This window comes from Molothrus aeneus, chromosome 17 (genome assembly GCF_037042795.1).
Source record: "Molothrus aeneus isolate 106 chromosome 17, BPBGC_Maene_1.0, whole genome shotgun sequence".
Taxonomy (NCBI): domain Eukaryota; kingdom Metazoa; phylum Chordata; class Aves; order Passeriformes; family Icteridae; genus Molothrus; species Molothrus aeneus.
The window spans coordinates 2,925,852-2,941,536 of NC_089662.1; the positions used below are offsets into that span (position 1 = coordinate 2,925,852).

Below are 15,685 nucleotides of genomic sequence, written 5' to 3' on the forward strand. Positions count from 1 at the left end.
ACAAACTGCTGGTGGGTACCTGAACCTGCTTTGGTGTCTCCTCTCAGACCAGCTCATAGCTTGGGTTCATCCCTTTGTCCCTGTGTCACCCTGTTCTTCTAAGTTCTTCTAAGCCTTCTGATGTTACATTTTTGTAATGGAGTTTCTCACGCACTTTTCATGTAAATAATGATTGGTTTGCATTTCTTTCTGGAGGAGGAGAAAATTGATGGACTGTTGGTTTGACCAGTGTGGCTGGAGAGGTGGCAATTTCATCCTCCAATCCATGGTCACTTTTGAAAGTCTATAAATATTGGAGTTCAGAAATAAACTATGTTCTTTTTACCTTGGACATTTCAGTGTGTTCATTTCGTGTCCTATTGTGATATCCCTGCTCCAAACCGGGGGCTTTCCAGTCCTCAGTCACTCTCCTTCCCAGCTCACTCACTCCTTGGTCCTTTTCTGGAGCCTTTCCACATGCCTTGCTTTCCCAGCTAGATTGCTTTAGCAGTTCATGGATTTTCCAGACTTGGCTTCCACATGGTTTCTGATTTCCACCCCACTGAGCCCTCTTTGCATCTGCTCCTGACTTCCCTCACCTCCCCATTCCAGGAGGGTTCTGAGCACTGACCAAGCAACACCAGCATCACATTAAACACCACATCAAGGCCATCAAAACTTTGCTCCATCCTGCTAACATATATGTACCCCTATCCAAAAAACATCCAGGAACGAAGCTATTTTAATCACACCAATTAAATGCTTTGCCTGTGCTGTTCACTCCTCTGACTGATCTGGGTGTCACCATGATATTTTCTGAAAAATCCTCTTTGCCCAGGATTTTCTCTTGGGAAGCTGAGAAGCCTCAGAGAGGAATGAAAACAATAATTATCTGATTGCCGTTCCTGTGTTTGCTGCTTTGGAGTGTGGCCTGGACATTGTTTACCAACTGATCATTGTTTGATTGGTTCCATGTGAATTATTTTTAATTAATGGTCAATCATGGCCAGCTGTGTTGGACTCTCTGAGTCAGTTGTGGGTTTTTTATTGTTCTTGTGAAGCCTTCTGATGTATCCTTTTTCTTTGGTATAGTTTTAGCATAATATAATATAATATAATATAATATAATGTAATGTAATATAATATAATATAATATAATATAATATAATATAATATAATATAATATAATATAATATAATATAATATAATATAATATAATATAATATAATATAATATAATATAATATAATATAATATAATATAATATAATATAATATAATATCAGCCTTCTGAAAATATGGAGTTAGATTCGTCTCTTCCTTCATCCGGGGGACCCTCACAAACCCCACATCTGGCTGCAGCTGGGTGACCAGGAATGGCTGTGTCAGACTCAGTGCCCAGGGGGTGTTGGAGCTCAGGGGAGCAGGGCACAGGGAACAGGAGCTGCCCTTTGTGCTGCTCAGCACAGGATGCTGCCATGGGGCTGGGGAGTGGAACAGCAGGGCAGGAAACGGGGATGCTTCCACTGAAGGCAGCATGGAAAGCAGATCCTGTATCAGTCTTCCTTGGGATACCCCTGTGCAGGAAAAGTTCCTTCCCCAGAGGGTGCTGGCACTGCCCAGGCTGCCCAGGGAATGGGCACAGCCCCGAGGCTGCCAGAGCTCCAGGAGCTGCCAGGGATGCCCAGGGTGGCGCTGTTGGGGGGTCTGGGCAGGGCTGGGGCTGCCATGGGTGATCCTGGGGGTCCAACTCATGATATTCCATGACTCTGTGAATACAGGGGACTGCAGCAGCCTCCATGTGAGGATGTGCAAAGGAAAAGACCCCTGGAAAACACTTGGATACCCATCAAAGCTCTCAATGTGGCCAGTGAAAGCTTGCACTACAGGGAAGCTTCACTTATTTCATAGTGAAGGAAAACCTAAATACAACCAGGTGGCAGAGAATGTGGCTGGATCTCTGTATCCTTGAGGGCAAAGAGCACACCAGCCCCTCCACCTGCAGCCCTGAGCTCAAGGCACCACCATCAGCTGCACAGGTGCTGAATTGCTTGGAAAGACACAGCTCTGAACATCAAGATCTTGTGAAAACAATGATTCCAGCTGAGCTGGGGACAAACAGCCCTTTCTCCTGATGGATTGGTCAATTTGAGCATGTGCCATTGGTCAATTTGAGCATGTGCTTGGCAGTGCCAGGATTTAAGAGGCTTCCCTTCAGCTGGCAAAGGCCAGGCATGGGGAGGAAAAGGGCAGCAGCGTTCCTGCTCTCCACTCTGTAGCTCTTGACTGATCATTAATTTCAATATCAGCGCAGTGACATTTGTCAAACAGACAGTGACCATTAGTGAATGAGCAGAGAGACCACAAAAATTGCATTTAATTTAAAATTGCCCAATTGGGCTTGAATGGGAGGCCTGGAGGTGAAAGGCCAGCTTATTAGGAGGAAAAAAAAAATTCATGACAGGGTTTCAGCCCATTAGGAAGTGAGATGGTATTTTAACTAACTGTGATCCCATTTGACCCAGTGGAGTGCTGTGGGGAACCTGCTCCCACACAGCCACTGACCAGGCCAAGGAGCTGGAACAGCACAACCCCAGCTGCATTTACAGCTCAGGCAGCACCAAAGAGCACATGGGATTTAAGGAAAACAGCAGCAGGGAGCAGAGCAGAGCAGGATTTGGTATTCATGGGGTTTTCCAGGTGTGACACACATGGGATGAGACCACAGGCTGGGCTTGGACCTCAGATGAGTTTTGACCAACCCAAACCACGTGCATGGCTGAAGTCAACCCCCAGAGAGCCAGTGCAGGAAACTTTCTCCATGGATGAGGGTCAAAGCCAGAGCTCCCCTGTGGGTCAGGACACCCCAGAGCAGACAGAGAAATATTCCCAGTGCCCTGGGTTTCCACACAAGACCAGAAGTTTGTGGTTTTAATTACCAAACCACGTTCATGGCTGAAGTCAACCCCCAGAGAGCCAGTGCCTCGCTGCCCAGAGCATCTGCAGCCCCAAGGGTCATCCCCATGGTCAAGGGGACCAGGGAGGGTGGGCAGGGGGAGGAAGAGCTTGGCCACCTGCCCATGGTGGCCACTGGCATTGGACCTGCCCTGGAGAGGCAGCAGAAGGTCTGTTTGGTGGCAAGGATGTGATCCCAAAACTTGTTGCTTTCTTAGATGTTGAACCCAGGAAGAGCTGGAACCTCATGGCCATTGTGATTTTAATAACTATGGAGAGTGGCCACTAACCCAGCTGGAATTTGGGCTGTACCCACCTGTCCCTCCCATTCATGTGCACCCACCCCTCAAGCTATGAAGCAGGTGAATACACCAGTGAGGCTCAGAGACCTCTGAAATTCAAATGCTCCCTGGCTCAGGGGACCTGAAGGACTCATTTCTTTAACCTGTGACCTTCATTTCTTTAACCTGTGACCTTCTAGCTCACAAGATTGTTTTCTGCTTGTTAGATGTTGTTTTGATGCAGAAAAGCCCTTAATGGCCATGTGGAAAAGTGACTGATGGGTGAAGGCAGCAGCTGTGCAGACAGACAAAGCAAACAGAAACCTGCAGGCCACAGTGTGGGTCCGCTGCTTTCTTCACACTCAGCATCTCCTCCTCCCTCAAACACATCACTCCCACCTGCCTGGGGGGTTTACAGGGCAGAACAATGAGAGGGATTGCCTTAAGGATTAGGAAAAATTCTAATCTCTGCAAGGTGTCATCATCTGGACATCTCCAAATACCCTACCCCATGGGCACCACTGGCTCAGGAAAGCAGAAGATCCAACCCCAAAGCTGTGCCCTGCTCAGGGACTCCTGGGGGGCTGCCAGGAAAGCTGGGTGATGCTGGTGGAGGCAGAGAGACAGAAGCTGGTGTGTCACTACACTGAAACTCATTTTCTCCTGACATGAAAGATTTCAGCTCCCAGGTGCACAAAGCCTGGAGCTTTGTGAGGCAGGCTTTGGGAGATGGCAGGCTGTGGGATCCAGCAGCACAACCCCTCCCACAGTGTTCCCTGAACATGGAATCACAGAGTTTGAAAAATTCCATTTGTTCTTAACCTCATGTATCCCTTCTTTTTACAGTTTTATGCACTGAAGCTGTGTTTCCACCCACATGAGCACTCTGCTTTGAAATGCCCCAATCTGAAGTGAAATCTGCCAATGGATGAAAAACTCCAGGATTGATGGGAATCCATTTTCCTGGATTTCCATGAAGAGGGAGAGGGTTTTGCTCAGTCCTATCATTTTCCTAGTTTTCCAGCCCATGCACTGTTTGCTGCTCTGGTTATACATTCAAACCCTGTCAAAACATCTATTTGGGTGGGACAAGGTTACAATAGCAGTGCCTTCAGGAGAAGGTTTTCCATGGAAGGCTTTAATCAAAGTCCCCAGGGAGCCCAGCAATTCACCTGCAGGCACAGAGGCACTGTGATTGTAGTTTGCCATCAGTAAATAACAGCCACAGATTCCTGGACCGTGGCACATGTTGTTTGGCTTTGCTGGTGCACTTGGAGAGAGATGGACAACAACCAAGGTGTGCCCAAACCCCCAGGAATTCCTTGGGTTTGTTGGTGCCACGCTCAGCAGCAGTTGTGTTGGCTGTAGAGACCATTTGGGACACTGCTGACTACTGAAAACACCACCTTGGTGAACTAAAAGGCAGAAGATTCTTTGGATTCCTGTTTGTTTTCCTTAGCAAGCCATGTCCAATGAGCTCAGTTAAATCCCACCATGAGTTATTTTCCTTCCCTGTTTCAGTCTTTCACTCTACCCACCACCAGAAATCATCTGCAGACTCAGCCCTGAAGGTGCTTTGCTCATGGCAATCATCATCCCAGGAAATCCTGTGGCCTGATGGAACTGGTAAAATGTGGGGGCAGAAGAACAACTCTGACCTCCAAACCTGCTGGGCGAGTGCCAGCCTGCCATGCTGGACTCACCCTAGGCTGGGAACAGTGCCCTCATCCTTGGGAAAGTCTCCCACTATAAACAAGACTGTGTGGGTCCCAGTTGTGGGTTTCTCTGGGTCTGGATTGAAGGCACTTGAGGCAGTAATTCATGTTGGGACTCAAGTGTTTATTATTTCTTATCAGTAAAACAGTCTCACTGCTGTGAGTTCAGCAGCTTGTCATTAGAAGGCACAAAATGGCCAACAATCTCTTGTTCCAAGGTCTTTTAAGACTAAACTGTCCAATTAAGAACTGACACCTGGATTATTTTCCCTTTTAACCCAGTAACTGATCCCACAGAGCTGCAATGGGGACTTTTCTGCCCAATTACAAAATGTCACCCAAACCCATGAAGAAGGAGGAAGAAGAAGCATGAAGAAGAAACCCAGGACTACACCCTGTGCCCTCCATCTTGTTTCCCTCCACAACACACTAAAAATCCCAAAACCTCAATTTCTCACCAAGTGATGCACCAACACTGCTCTCTACAATCTATTTCACACTTTTGTGGATTCCAGTCTATTCTGGAGTTTAGGAAACTTTCTCCATGGATGAGGGTCAAAGTCAGTGCTGCCCTGGGGGTCAGGGCACCCCAGAGCAGACAGAGAAACATTCCCTGTGCCCTGGGTTTCCACACACTCAAGACCAGAAGTCTGTGGTTTTATTTAGCACAATTTACCCCTCCCTGAAAAGCGCCAAACGCGGCGCGACCGCGCGTACCTTGTAATGCGACTCGGTCTCCTCTTCCTGAGTGGAGCTGGAGGGAGATGGGGTGGCAGACTTGCTTCCCGGGGGTGAGGGGGAGCCGTGGGTGACCCCGCTCCGGATGCCCATCTGGGAGATGAGCTGGGACTGGCTGAGGGCACCCATGGGGCCGCCCAGCATGCCGGGCCGGTTGAGCAGCGGCACTTGGCGGTTGGACTCGTAGGACGCGGCGTCCGAGTGCACCATCTCCTGGATCTGAGGGAGGAGGACATCATTGTCACTACAGAATCCATTCCTTCATTTATTTGCCATACTGCCAAATCACTTTAAGGCTGATTTTTTGTTTAAATTGTTCTACATGGCTGGGAAAGTCTTCCTGGAGCTCGCTTCCAAACGAGGTGAGGGCTGAGCACTGTGCACCCGTTGCTGTGCCCATGAGCCTGACAGGGAGGTGCTAAATTAGCTTTCAGTGTGGGGCTGTGTGCCCAGAAGGTGCCCCTGACAGCCTCAGGGACCACTGGTGGCTGGCACCTATCAGGGCTCTGAAAAAAAGGTTCATAAACAAGTGATTTATGGTGAGATCACCAGGAGAAGGGAAGCTCCTCCAAGCCCTGTCCAACCTGGCCTTGGACACTTCCAGGGATCCAGGGGCAGCCACAGCTTCCCTCCCCACCTTCACAGAGAAGAATTTCTTCCTAATATCCCGTCTAAACCTACCCTCCTATAAATTAAAATCATTCCCCCTTGTCCTGTCCCTCCATCCCTTGTTCCAAGTCCCTCTCCAGCTCTCCTGGAGCCCCTTTAGGCACTGGAAGGGGCTCTAATGTTTCCCCAGAGCCTTCTCTTCTCCAGGTGAACACCCCCAGCTCTCCCAGCCTGGCTCCAGAGCAGAGGGGATCCAGCTTTTGGAACATCTTCATGGCCTCCTCTGGACTCATACCAAAGGTCCTGACCCTCTACACCAAGAAGCAAATAAGAGATGAGATGAGATGAGATGAGATGAGATGAGATGAGATGAGATGAGATGAGATGAGATGAGATGAGATGAGATGAGGACAAACCCTGCTGTCTTCTGCATCAAGACCCCATTCCCAGTTTGAATCATTCTCCCCAAAACCCCATTTTCCCCCAGGATTCATCCTTGCTGATCTAGTAGAGCTTGGTTCCTGCACAGCCTCATCCAGCCATGGAGTGGGAGGGAGGCAAACCCTGCCTGAAACACTTGCCAGATTTTCCCCTTTTACATGAATCTGATTAATGCTAACACGAGTTTAAAGGCCTGAGCTCCTGATCAGCCCATGGAGGTGCAATACCTCGTTACCAGGGGAGCTTTGCCAGCTCCATCAGCAGCACACACAGAGGGAAACCCAGGGCAGACCTGTGAGGCCTCCAAAGGCTTCAGAGGACATAAATCCAAACACAAACCCAGATTTACTGCTGCAGGTCAGGAATCAAGAGTTTTACACCACACCATTACACAGACAGAATATTCTGCTCTCCTTTGGACTCTCCAGCAGTGTCAGCAGAACAGCTTTCCCTGGATCTGCCCTTTTCCTGTATTAATTGTGAAGTGAAGGGATTGAACTCACAGAAATTAAAAATATTCCTGCATTTCAACAGCAGAGTCTGACTGAGGCTGATTTAGGGGCCAAACTGAATTGCTGCCCTTGGCTTTGGTGGTGTCAAGGAGGCAGCAGGGCTGGCTTTATTTAGAGGCAAAGGGGCACAGAGCTTAATTATGCTTTGGTTAGGGGCATAGAGATTAACTATGGCAAATTTTGTGTGCCCTTAAAACCTTATAATGTGCCCTTGAATCCTTATTATGTGTCTTACTGCAGAACCCTGGTCATAAAGACATCAAGGATGATGCACCCATGGAGACAGACACCAGGCTTGGCCAGCACAGGAGGCACCAGAGATGTAAATTTTGCATTTAAACCAAATTTGCAAAAGTCATGGGAATGGCCTGGGTGAGACAGGGACTGTGCAAAGTGGGGACACAGCTCCCATCTGCTGAGCAGCCAGCCATTCCCAAACCCCAGCCAAAAAAATGTACATTTGTCTTGGGTTTTGTCAGTTTAATCCAGACCTTTCATGTTGAAGAAGATCTGCCAGCTGCTAAGGAAAAGAATAATTTATTGTCCTTATTTTAAATTTAAATGAAGGGAAAGTTTAGAAGACGGGTGTTGGAGAAATGGGGCTGGTTATGAGATGTGGCTTAAAAAAATTCTAAAATTTAAAATAGCTTGCTCACGTTTCAGCCACAGTAGTCTCCTGAGGAAATACTGTATTAAGACAATTTTTTGAAACTTTTATTATGTGGCCAATGGACCACAACAGCTCTGTTTATCCATTAAATATGTAATCACACATTTTTCTTTACCGTGCATGTTATTTATGCATCAGAGCAGAACAAGTCCAGGAGTGCAATTATGGATACGGGCCACATGCTGTAAATGCCTCTGAAAATTTGTAGAAAAAACCAGGAACCTGAGCCTGGCTCAGAGATCCCCTTCAGAAGCCCCATGCTCATAAAAACCCCATCACAGAACCCTTTTAAGTAGCAATTTTCCTGGCACATTCTTCTCCAAGGATATCTCAGCCTAAATGCCTCCTCCCAACTTCTTTATTTCATTAAAGGGACCCCATAAGAAGGATGGGGACAGACCTTTATTCAGGTGATAGGACAAGGGACAATGGTTTTAGACTAAAAGAGGGTTGGTTTAGGTTAGATACAATGTAGGAGGTTTTTACAAATGAGGTTCTAAAACACTGGCACAGATTTTCCAGAGAAGCTGTGGCTGCCCCTGGATCCCTGGCAGTGCCCATGGCCAGGCTGGGCAGGGCTGGGAGCAGCCTGGGACAGTGGAAGGTGTCCCTGCCATGGCAGGGGTGGCACTGGGTGGCCTTTAAAGGTCCCTCCTAACCCAAAGCATTCTATAATTGTATGATATAAAAGTGCTTCTAGTTGAATATTGTTGGTCCTTCTCTCCCTCTCCCACATCTCCATCTCTTCTCCCCCAGTCCAGGAGGTTCTGCAGGACATGCCCAGCTCCTCACATGCACCCTGCTGACCAGGAACTGCCTCCACCATTTGGCACTCACTGCATTTCTCTCCATTTCCCTTTATTTGTTTATTTTTTAATGCAATTTTGTAAGCAGCATGCCAGGCTGCCACCTCCCCATCACTTCTGGTGATGGCTCCTGGTGTCCCCAGGAGTGGTGGAAAAGCCACTTGAGTTTTCCAGCTGTGAAATATTTGGAGTGAAAATGAAGGTGAATTGTTTGTGTGCAGCACTGGAGCTTCTTAAATAGGATTTAAGGTGAGGATGGCTCTCAGTCAAGGCAGGGAAAGGGTCATTCCTGCTTCCCACTGCAGGATCCTGCTGACACTGAGCTATTTGAGGGGCACCCAAAGCAGGTGATCCACCCAAAAAAAGACCCAAGGAAGGAGAGACCCCCAGAAGCAGGATTTTAAGATGATTCCCTGCAGGAAACAGCATAATTAGGCAAGAAAATGATGAATGAAGTTGTGATCATGGCAAACCAAAGTGAAAGGAGGCAATGAATGCTGTGTGAAAGAAAACAACCTGCTCCTGTGGGATGCAGTCCCAGCCCTGGGCTCAGTGGGGCTGTCCCATGCCTTTCCCTGCCCCAAAGCACTCAGCAGACCCACAGATGGAAACACAGGGGAATTAAATATCCCCCATAAATGTGGCCAGCTCCTTCCCCAGGAGCAGAGGCTGGGAGAGGCAGGTCACACCCCCTCTCCATCCCAGGAGTTCAGCAGTACAAGCTCACCACGAGGTGCTGCAAAAGGCCCAGGATGGGTTTGCAGCCTGTGCTGCTAACATCTTTCATGTTTTGCATCTCAGAGGAAACCCAGAGTGCAATGTGATGCAGTCATAGCTAAAGTAATTAAGTGCATCTTACTTAGCAGATTCCCAAAGGCTGTGCTAACTCAAAGACAGCTCCTTTTTTCCCCACAATATTTCAATTCTTTTAATGAATATGCATATCAGGCCCATAAATGCTCCAGCTAATCCAGAGAAGGAGAGAAAAACAGGCAGACAAACAGCACATGGTCCATGTTGCCTGTTGTGGGGAGAAGGGGAATTCAGGAGTGACAAATACCATGAGGAACAGCCCAGCTGGGACTGGGGTGCTCTGCTAACACAGATAATGTTTCAAATGTGCCAAGCCCAGCTTCAAATGAACTGTTCCTCAAAATTCTAATGTAAAAGCACCCCCAGGCTGGGCGTGCTCACCTGGAAAAGAGAAGGGACCAGGGAGACCTGAGAGCCCTTTCCAGTGCCTAAAGGAGCTCAGAAGGAAGATGGAGACAGGCTTTTTAGCAGGGCCTGTTGTGACAGGGTGATGGTTTTAAACTGAAAGAGAGATGATTCAGAGTAGATGTACAGAAGAAACTTTTTATGATGAGGGTGTTAAACACTGGCACAGGGTGCCCAGAGCAGCTGTGGCTGCCCCTGGATCCCTGGCAGTGCCCAAGGCCAGGCTGGACAGGGCTTGGAGCAGCCTGGGCCAGTGGGAGGTGTCCCTGCCATGGCAGGGGGCTGGAATGGGATGAGTTTAAGGTCTCTTCCAACCCAACTCATTCCATGATTCCATGACTTCCACCCTGTGGCGTTCACATTCTCTGATAAAATCCCTTCCCCCAGGGTTTTTCTCCTGGGAAGCTGAGAAGCCTCAGAGAAAAGGAAAACAATTCTGATCTCATTTGCTTCTCCTGTGTTGTGCTCACATGTGCAATGTGTTTGGAGATTGTTCACCCACAGGTGATTGTTCCATTGCATTCTGCTGGGAGTTGTTTTCACTCTTTGGCCAATCAGGGCCAAGCTGTGTCAGGACTCTGGAGAGAGTCACCAGTTTTCATTATTATCTTTTTAGCCTTCAGTGAGTATCCTTTCTGTGTTCTTTAGTATAGTATAGTATTCTTTAATATAATAGAATACAATAAAGTAATAAATGAGCCTTCTGAGAACATGGAGTCAGATTCATCATTCCTTTGTTGGGACATCCCTGCAAATACAATACCACCCTTCCCAGGGTGAGTTAACACAGGTGGGCTGAGCCTTCCTCACCCAGGGTCTTCCTCACCCAGGCAAGGCAAGCAGCTACTCCAGGGGCAGCCACCAGGCTTATCCCCAGCACAGCTCTCCTCTCCTTGGGTTTGTTCCCAAGAAGAAGCCATTATAATCACAATCAGCCAGGGAGAGGAATTATCTACTGAACAGCTTTAAAGCAAAGTTTTCCCAGCAGGCTTTTTCTGTATTGAAGTTTCAATGTAAACGCATCACCATAGCTGAAATACTTAAAGATGATTTACTTAAAAAAAGAGAGAGAGCAGGAGAGAGAGGAGCTGATAAGAAAATATATCCCCAATTACCACCCCTCCTCTTCCCGATTTGTAACTGCTCCTAATAAACTTTCATGGTCTGTGTAAAATGCTTTAGTGCAGTGACAAATTTCTGCTGGAATTTGAGATGTCTTGTTCAGAGTAATAGCTATCTCACACAGGTGCCCAGCTGCTATTGTAAAATCAGTAAGCATTTAATTGAAACAAATGACTATAATAATAGTACATTATCCCTGCAGGCTCATAGCCATAACAGTTTTAATTATTGAGTTAAGAGTCAAACTAATTTATCCTTTAAAGTAACAGCCACATCTTTGGTTCCACCGATCATCCTATTATGAACACGAGGGGAGCAGTTGGAAAGGATTTAAAAAGGAAGTAATTTATTTTGGAGGAGGTGGGGGGCATTTATCACATGGCAGAGGATTTCCCTGTGCTCTGGCATTCCCAGCTGTAGCTGTCACTTCCCTCCTGGGTGTGTCCAGCTCCCAGAGGGACCAAGCCAGCTCTGCCAGCTCCTGGGGACCTGTACCCCCACCAGGATGCCATGGGGGGGGCTTTGCTGGCCTAGCAGCACAGGAGCCTGTGGGAACTGCTGGTGGCAGCTTAGGGGGTTAGGGCACGTGGAAATTTTTTGGATCTATTTTGAAATTACAGTTTGTCTTCATTGAACACAGTGGGAAAAAAAAAAGTTTTACAGATTGAAGCCTGCAAACACGATCTGAAGGAGTATCTCTGAACTCAGAGCCAGGCAGCAAAGAGGAAGAATCCACACCCAGGGGTTTAAAAAAGCAATTCTGAGACACAGACATGCCCCGAGGCAGGTTTGAAGGCACAGCTTTCCCCTGCCCGTGGCTTCACGAGCTTTCCTGGTTTTATTGTGGTGGCTATGACACAGGGGATCCAAAGCACCCCTGTGAGCCCCTGGGGCACCACACAGGGAGGGGATGGGGAGAGGAGGAGGGGAACTCCTCCCTGTGGGCTTCAGAACCTGCCCAGGGGGTGGATTCACTTATCACATCCCCCTGTGGTTGATCCCTGGAGCAAGCTCAGAATGCAACCTCAATGGCCAACGTGTGCTCCCAGCCCATCCCTGGGGCTCTCAGCCCATCCCTGGGTCTCCCAGCCCATTCCTGGGGCTCCCAGCCCATCCCTGGGGCTCTCAGCCTATTCCTGGGGCTCCCAGCCCATTCCTGGGGCTCTCAGCCCAGCCCTGGGGCTCCCAGCCCATCCCTGGGGCTCCCAGCCCATCCCTGGGGCTCCCAGCCCAGCCCATTCCTGGGGCTCCCAGCCCATCCCTGGGGCTCCCAGCCCATCCCTGGGGCTCCCAGCCCATTCCTGGGGCTCCCAGCCCAGCCCTGGGGCTCTCAGCCCATCCCTGGGGCTCTCAGCCCATTCCTGGGGCTCCCAGCCCATCCCTGGGGCTCCCAGCCCATCCCTGGGGCTCTCAGCCCATCCCTGGGGCTCTCAGCCCATTCCTGGGGCTCCCAGCCCATTCCTGGGGCTCCCAGCCCATCCCTGGGGCTCCCAGCCCATTCCTGGAGCTCTCAGCCCATCCCTGGAGCTCCCAGCCCATCCCAGGGGATCCCAGTTTCTCCTTCCCCAGAGCACTTGGAGAGCACCATTCCCTTCCTGCCCTGGCCAAAGACACAGAGCTCTGCCCTCTCTCATGCTCCCCACCCTGCTCATTGCTCTGGGTGCTTTTTGCACATCTCCCTCAGCAGCACCCACTCAAACCATCTCCCAGCCCTTTTCCAGAGCCACCATCTCTAAGGAGAGGAGTCCTCACCTTGAAAGACCATTTTTGCTCCTGCAAGGGGAGCAATACTGTTTTCCAAACACACATTCTTTACTGGGGATCTGTTTACCATGCCAGAAGCTCTCCCTCTCTGCCTTGTGCCACCTTCCTGCTCCCTGCAGCATCACTGCCAAATCCACTGGAAATTATTTAATGAAATTTTTCATTGTTTCCTTTGGCAGAAACATAAAAACCCTCCAGCAAGACAGAGTGACAAGCAGCCCACCACACCTGTGCAACACTGGGTTTGTATTGTTCAACTTCCTTTAATAGATTTTGTGCTTCCAAGTCAAAAGTCTTGCAGATGTCTGAGTGTGTTATGCTAACACTGTTACCTCTATCACCCAAACCTGTAATCTCATCAAAAAAGATATCAAGTTAGTTTGACAAGATTTGTTTTCCATCAGCCCATGTTGATTGGCATTAATTATATTACCTTCCTTTAATTCTTTATTAATTGAGGCCTGGATCTGCCACTCCATTATTTTGCTGAGGATTGATGACAGACTGACAGGTCTGTAATTACCAGGGCTGTTCTGTTTCCCTTTTTAAATATTTGCATATTAGCTCTTTTCTAGTCCCCCAGAGCTTCCCCAATATTCCAGGAATTATTAAATACCAGCATTAGCAAAGCTCCTCAGTTATCAGAAGCCATGTACAGACAAGCTCAGCCTGATGGCTTACAGGGAACCTGAGCAGACAAATATGAGAAAAGAAACTTTTCTGCTTTAAGTGCTTTAAATAAAACCCCTGATCTTTCCAAGGAATGTTGGCAGTTTCAAATGCAATGCTCTCAAACATGAAGCTTCACCTTGAAGCCACACAATGTCCCCAGACAAGGCCCCCAGGGCTTCTCCCAGTTGTGTTTATTGGGACTGAGAGCAGCCCTGAGGAGGACCTGGGTGGATGAGAAGCTGAGCATGACCTGTCCATGAGCACTGGCAGCCCAGAAACCCAACTGCACCCTGGGGTGATCCCACAGGGAGGGTCCTGTTCCTCTGCTCTGGTGAGACCCCAGCTGCAGAGCTGGCCCCAGCTCTGGGGACCCCAAAGAAGGAAGGATGTGTGTAGGGGGACACATGGATGTATGGATAAATGAAGGTAATGTAGAATGTAATCTTAGCCTGGTCCTGCAAGGACCAGGAACAGGCAGTGCCTAGAGGAGCTGCCTGCGAGAAACATCGAGGAGGTTTGAAACTGGTGCTATGGAATCCTTGCACTATAATGATTATAGAACTGTTATAATAAATAAGATAACAGATGTGGAGTCTGGATTGATCCAGGAGGCCACAGAGATGCTCCAAGGGCTGGAGCCAGGCTGGGAGAGCTGGGGGTGCTCACCTGGAGGAGAGATCCAGGGGGACCTCAGAGCTCCTTGAAGGGCCTGAAGGGGCTCCAGGAGAGCTGGAGAGGAACTGGGGCCAAGGGATGGAGGGACAGGACACAGGGAATGACTTCCACTGCCAGAAGGCGGGGATGGATGGGATATTGGAAATTGGGAATTGTTCCCTGGCACAGGGTGCCCAGAGCAGCTGTGGCTGCCCCTGGATCCCTGGCAGTGCCCAAGGCCAGGCTGGATGGGGCTTGGAGCAGCCTGGCACAGTGGAAAGTGTCCCTGCCATGGCAGGGGCTGCTTGTGGATGGTTTTTAAGCCCCTTCTAAGCCCAACCACTCCAGGATGCAGTGATCTGGGTGCCCCTGGCACTGGGAGAGCAGCTGGGCTGTGCTCATGCCCCATCAGTGCTCCTGCAGTTCCCAGCTGGAGAACTGTCTGTAAATAGCCTCTTCAATAAACTCCTTTTTTTTTTTTAAAGTACATTATTTTACGGATAAAGAACAAGCCTGATAATTCAGTGAACATGTTTGCAAATAATCTATCCCATTAATTTCCAGCCTGTTTTCTGAACACATTATTTAGTGATTTTGCAAAACCTATTTGTAGAGGAAGGGAATTGATACTCATCCAGGCAGAACACCATAACACCACCACCAAAAGCTGGGGCAGAATTCCCTGGAATGGGCACTGGGAGGTAATTAAACAGCAGCAGACCCTGACCCCCTTTTTTTTATAGCCCATGGGGGGAATAAAACTTAATAAAATTGTCACAGACCATACATGTGTATTGCAAAGACAGGGAGAAGCAGCTGTGGAGTGGAATGGAGGCAAAAGGGGCAGATGATAAAAATTCATGGGTGAAGGTGAGGGGCTGAGGGGGCCAAGAGGGTGCTGGGAGCTGAGAAGGGTCTGCACCAGCCCTGGAGCCCATCCAGAACAATTCCCTCAACCTGGATTTCTGTCTCCACACTCGAGGTGGATGGAGGAGCAGACAAACTGATCATGGAGTACTTTTGTTGCATTATTTGGGTGTAATGGTGAGGCAAAGCCACCCCAAGCAAGGGGAAAGTATCTTTCAGTATCAGACCTGTTTATCCATCAATTTTTCTTTCATTTTTGTCTTTCACCTTTTAATTCCAAAGACACTGGTGAAACGTGGAGTCAGTGTTAAAACCTTCTACAATAAGTACCCCCATAAACAGAACTTGCTGCTTCCAAGGCTGGGGTGAGACACCACAGGTGGTGTGGGGCTAGAGGTGGTCCCTGGCCACATGTCTGAGGTGCCCTTTTGCTCATGAATGGGAATTGAGGATCCTGCTGAGCTGTGCACTCCATGGCACCATCACCTGCCCAGCAAAGCCATCCCACAGGTCAAGGACAGGATGTGAGACACAAATAAACTCCTGAGAGCAGAGATCTGGTGTCATGTAAATAACCTTAGGCATTAAAAAACAAAAGGGAAAGCAGGAAAACCCTGGAGACAGAAAGTTTTCCCCATCTTCAGCTCAACAGAGATTCCTTGGGGGGTTTGCTTTTCCTGGTGG

General features: G+C 48.7%; 1 protein-coding gene across 3 annotated transcripts in view; it reads right to left on the bottom strand.

Moving 5' to 3' along the window:
- Window positions 1–15,685, bottom strand: part of TOX2 (TOX high mobility group box family member 2) — a 177,949-nt gene that overhangs the window by 25,344 nt on the left and 136,920 nt on the right. For all 3 annotated transcript variants that reach the window (XM_066561666.1, XM_066561665.1, XM_066561668.1), the window contains exon 4: window positions 5,646–5,885. In XM_066561666.1, the coding sequence (XP_066417763.1) occupies window positions 5,646–5,885 (240 nt within the window). The remainder of the gene's footprint in view (window positions 1–5,645; window positions 5,886–15,685) is intronic.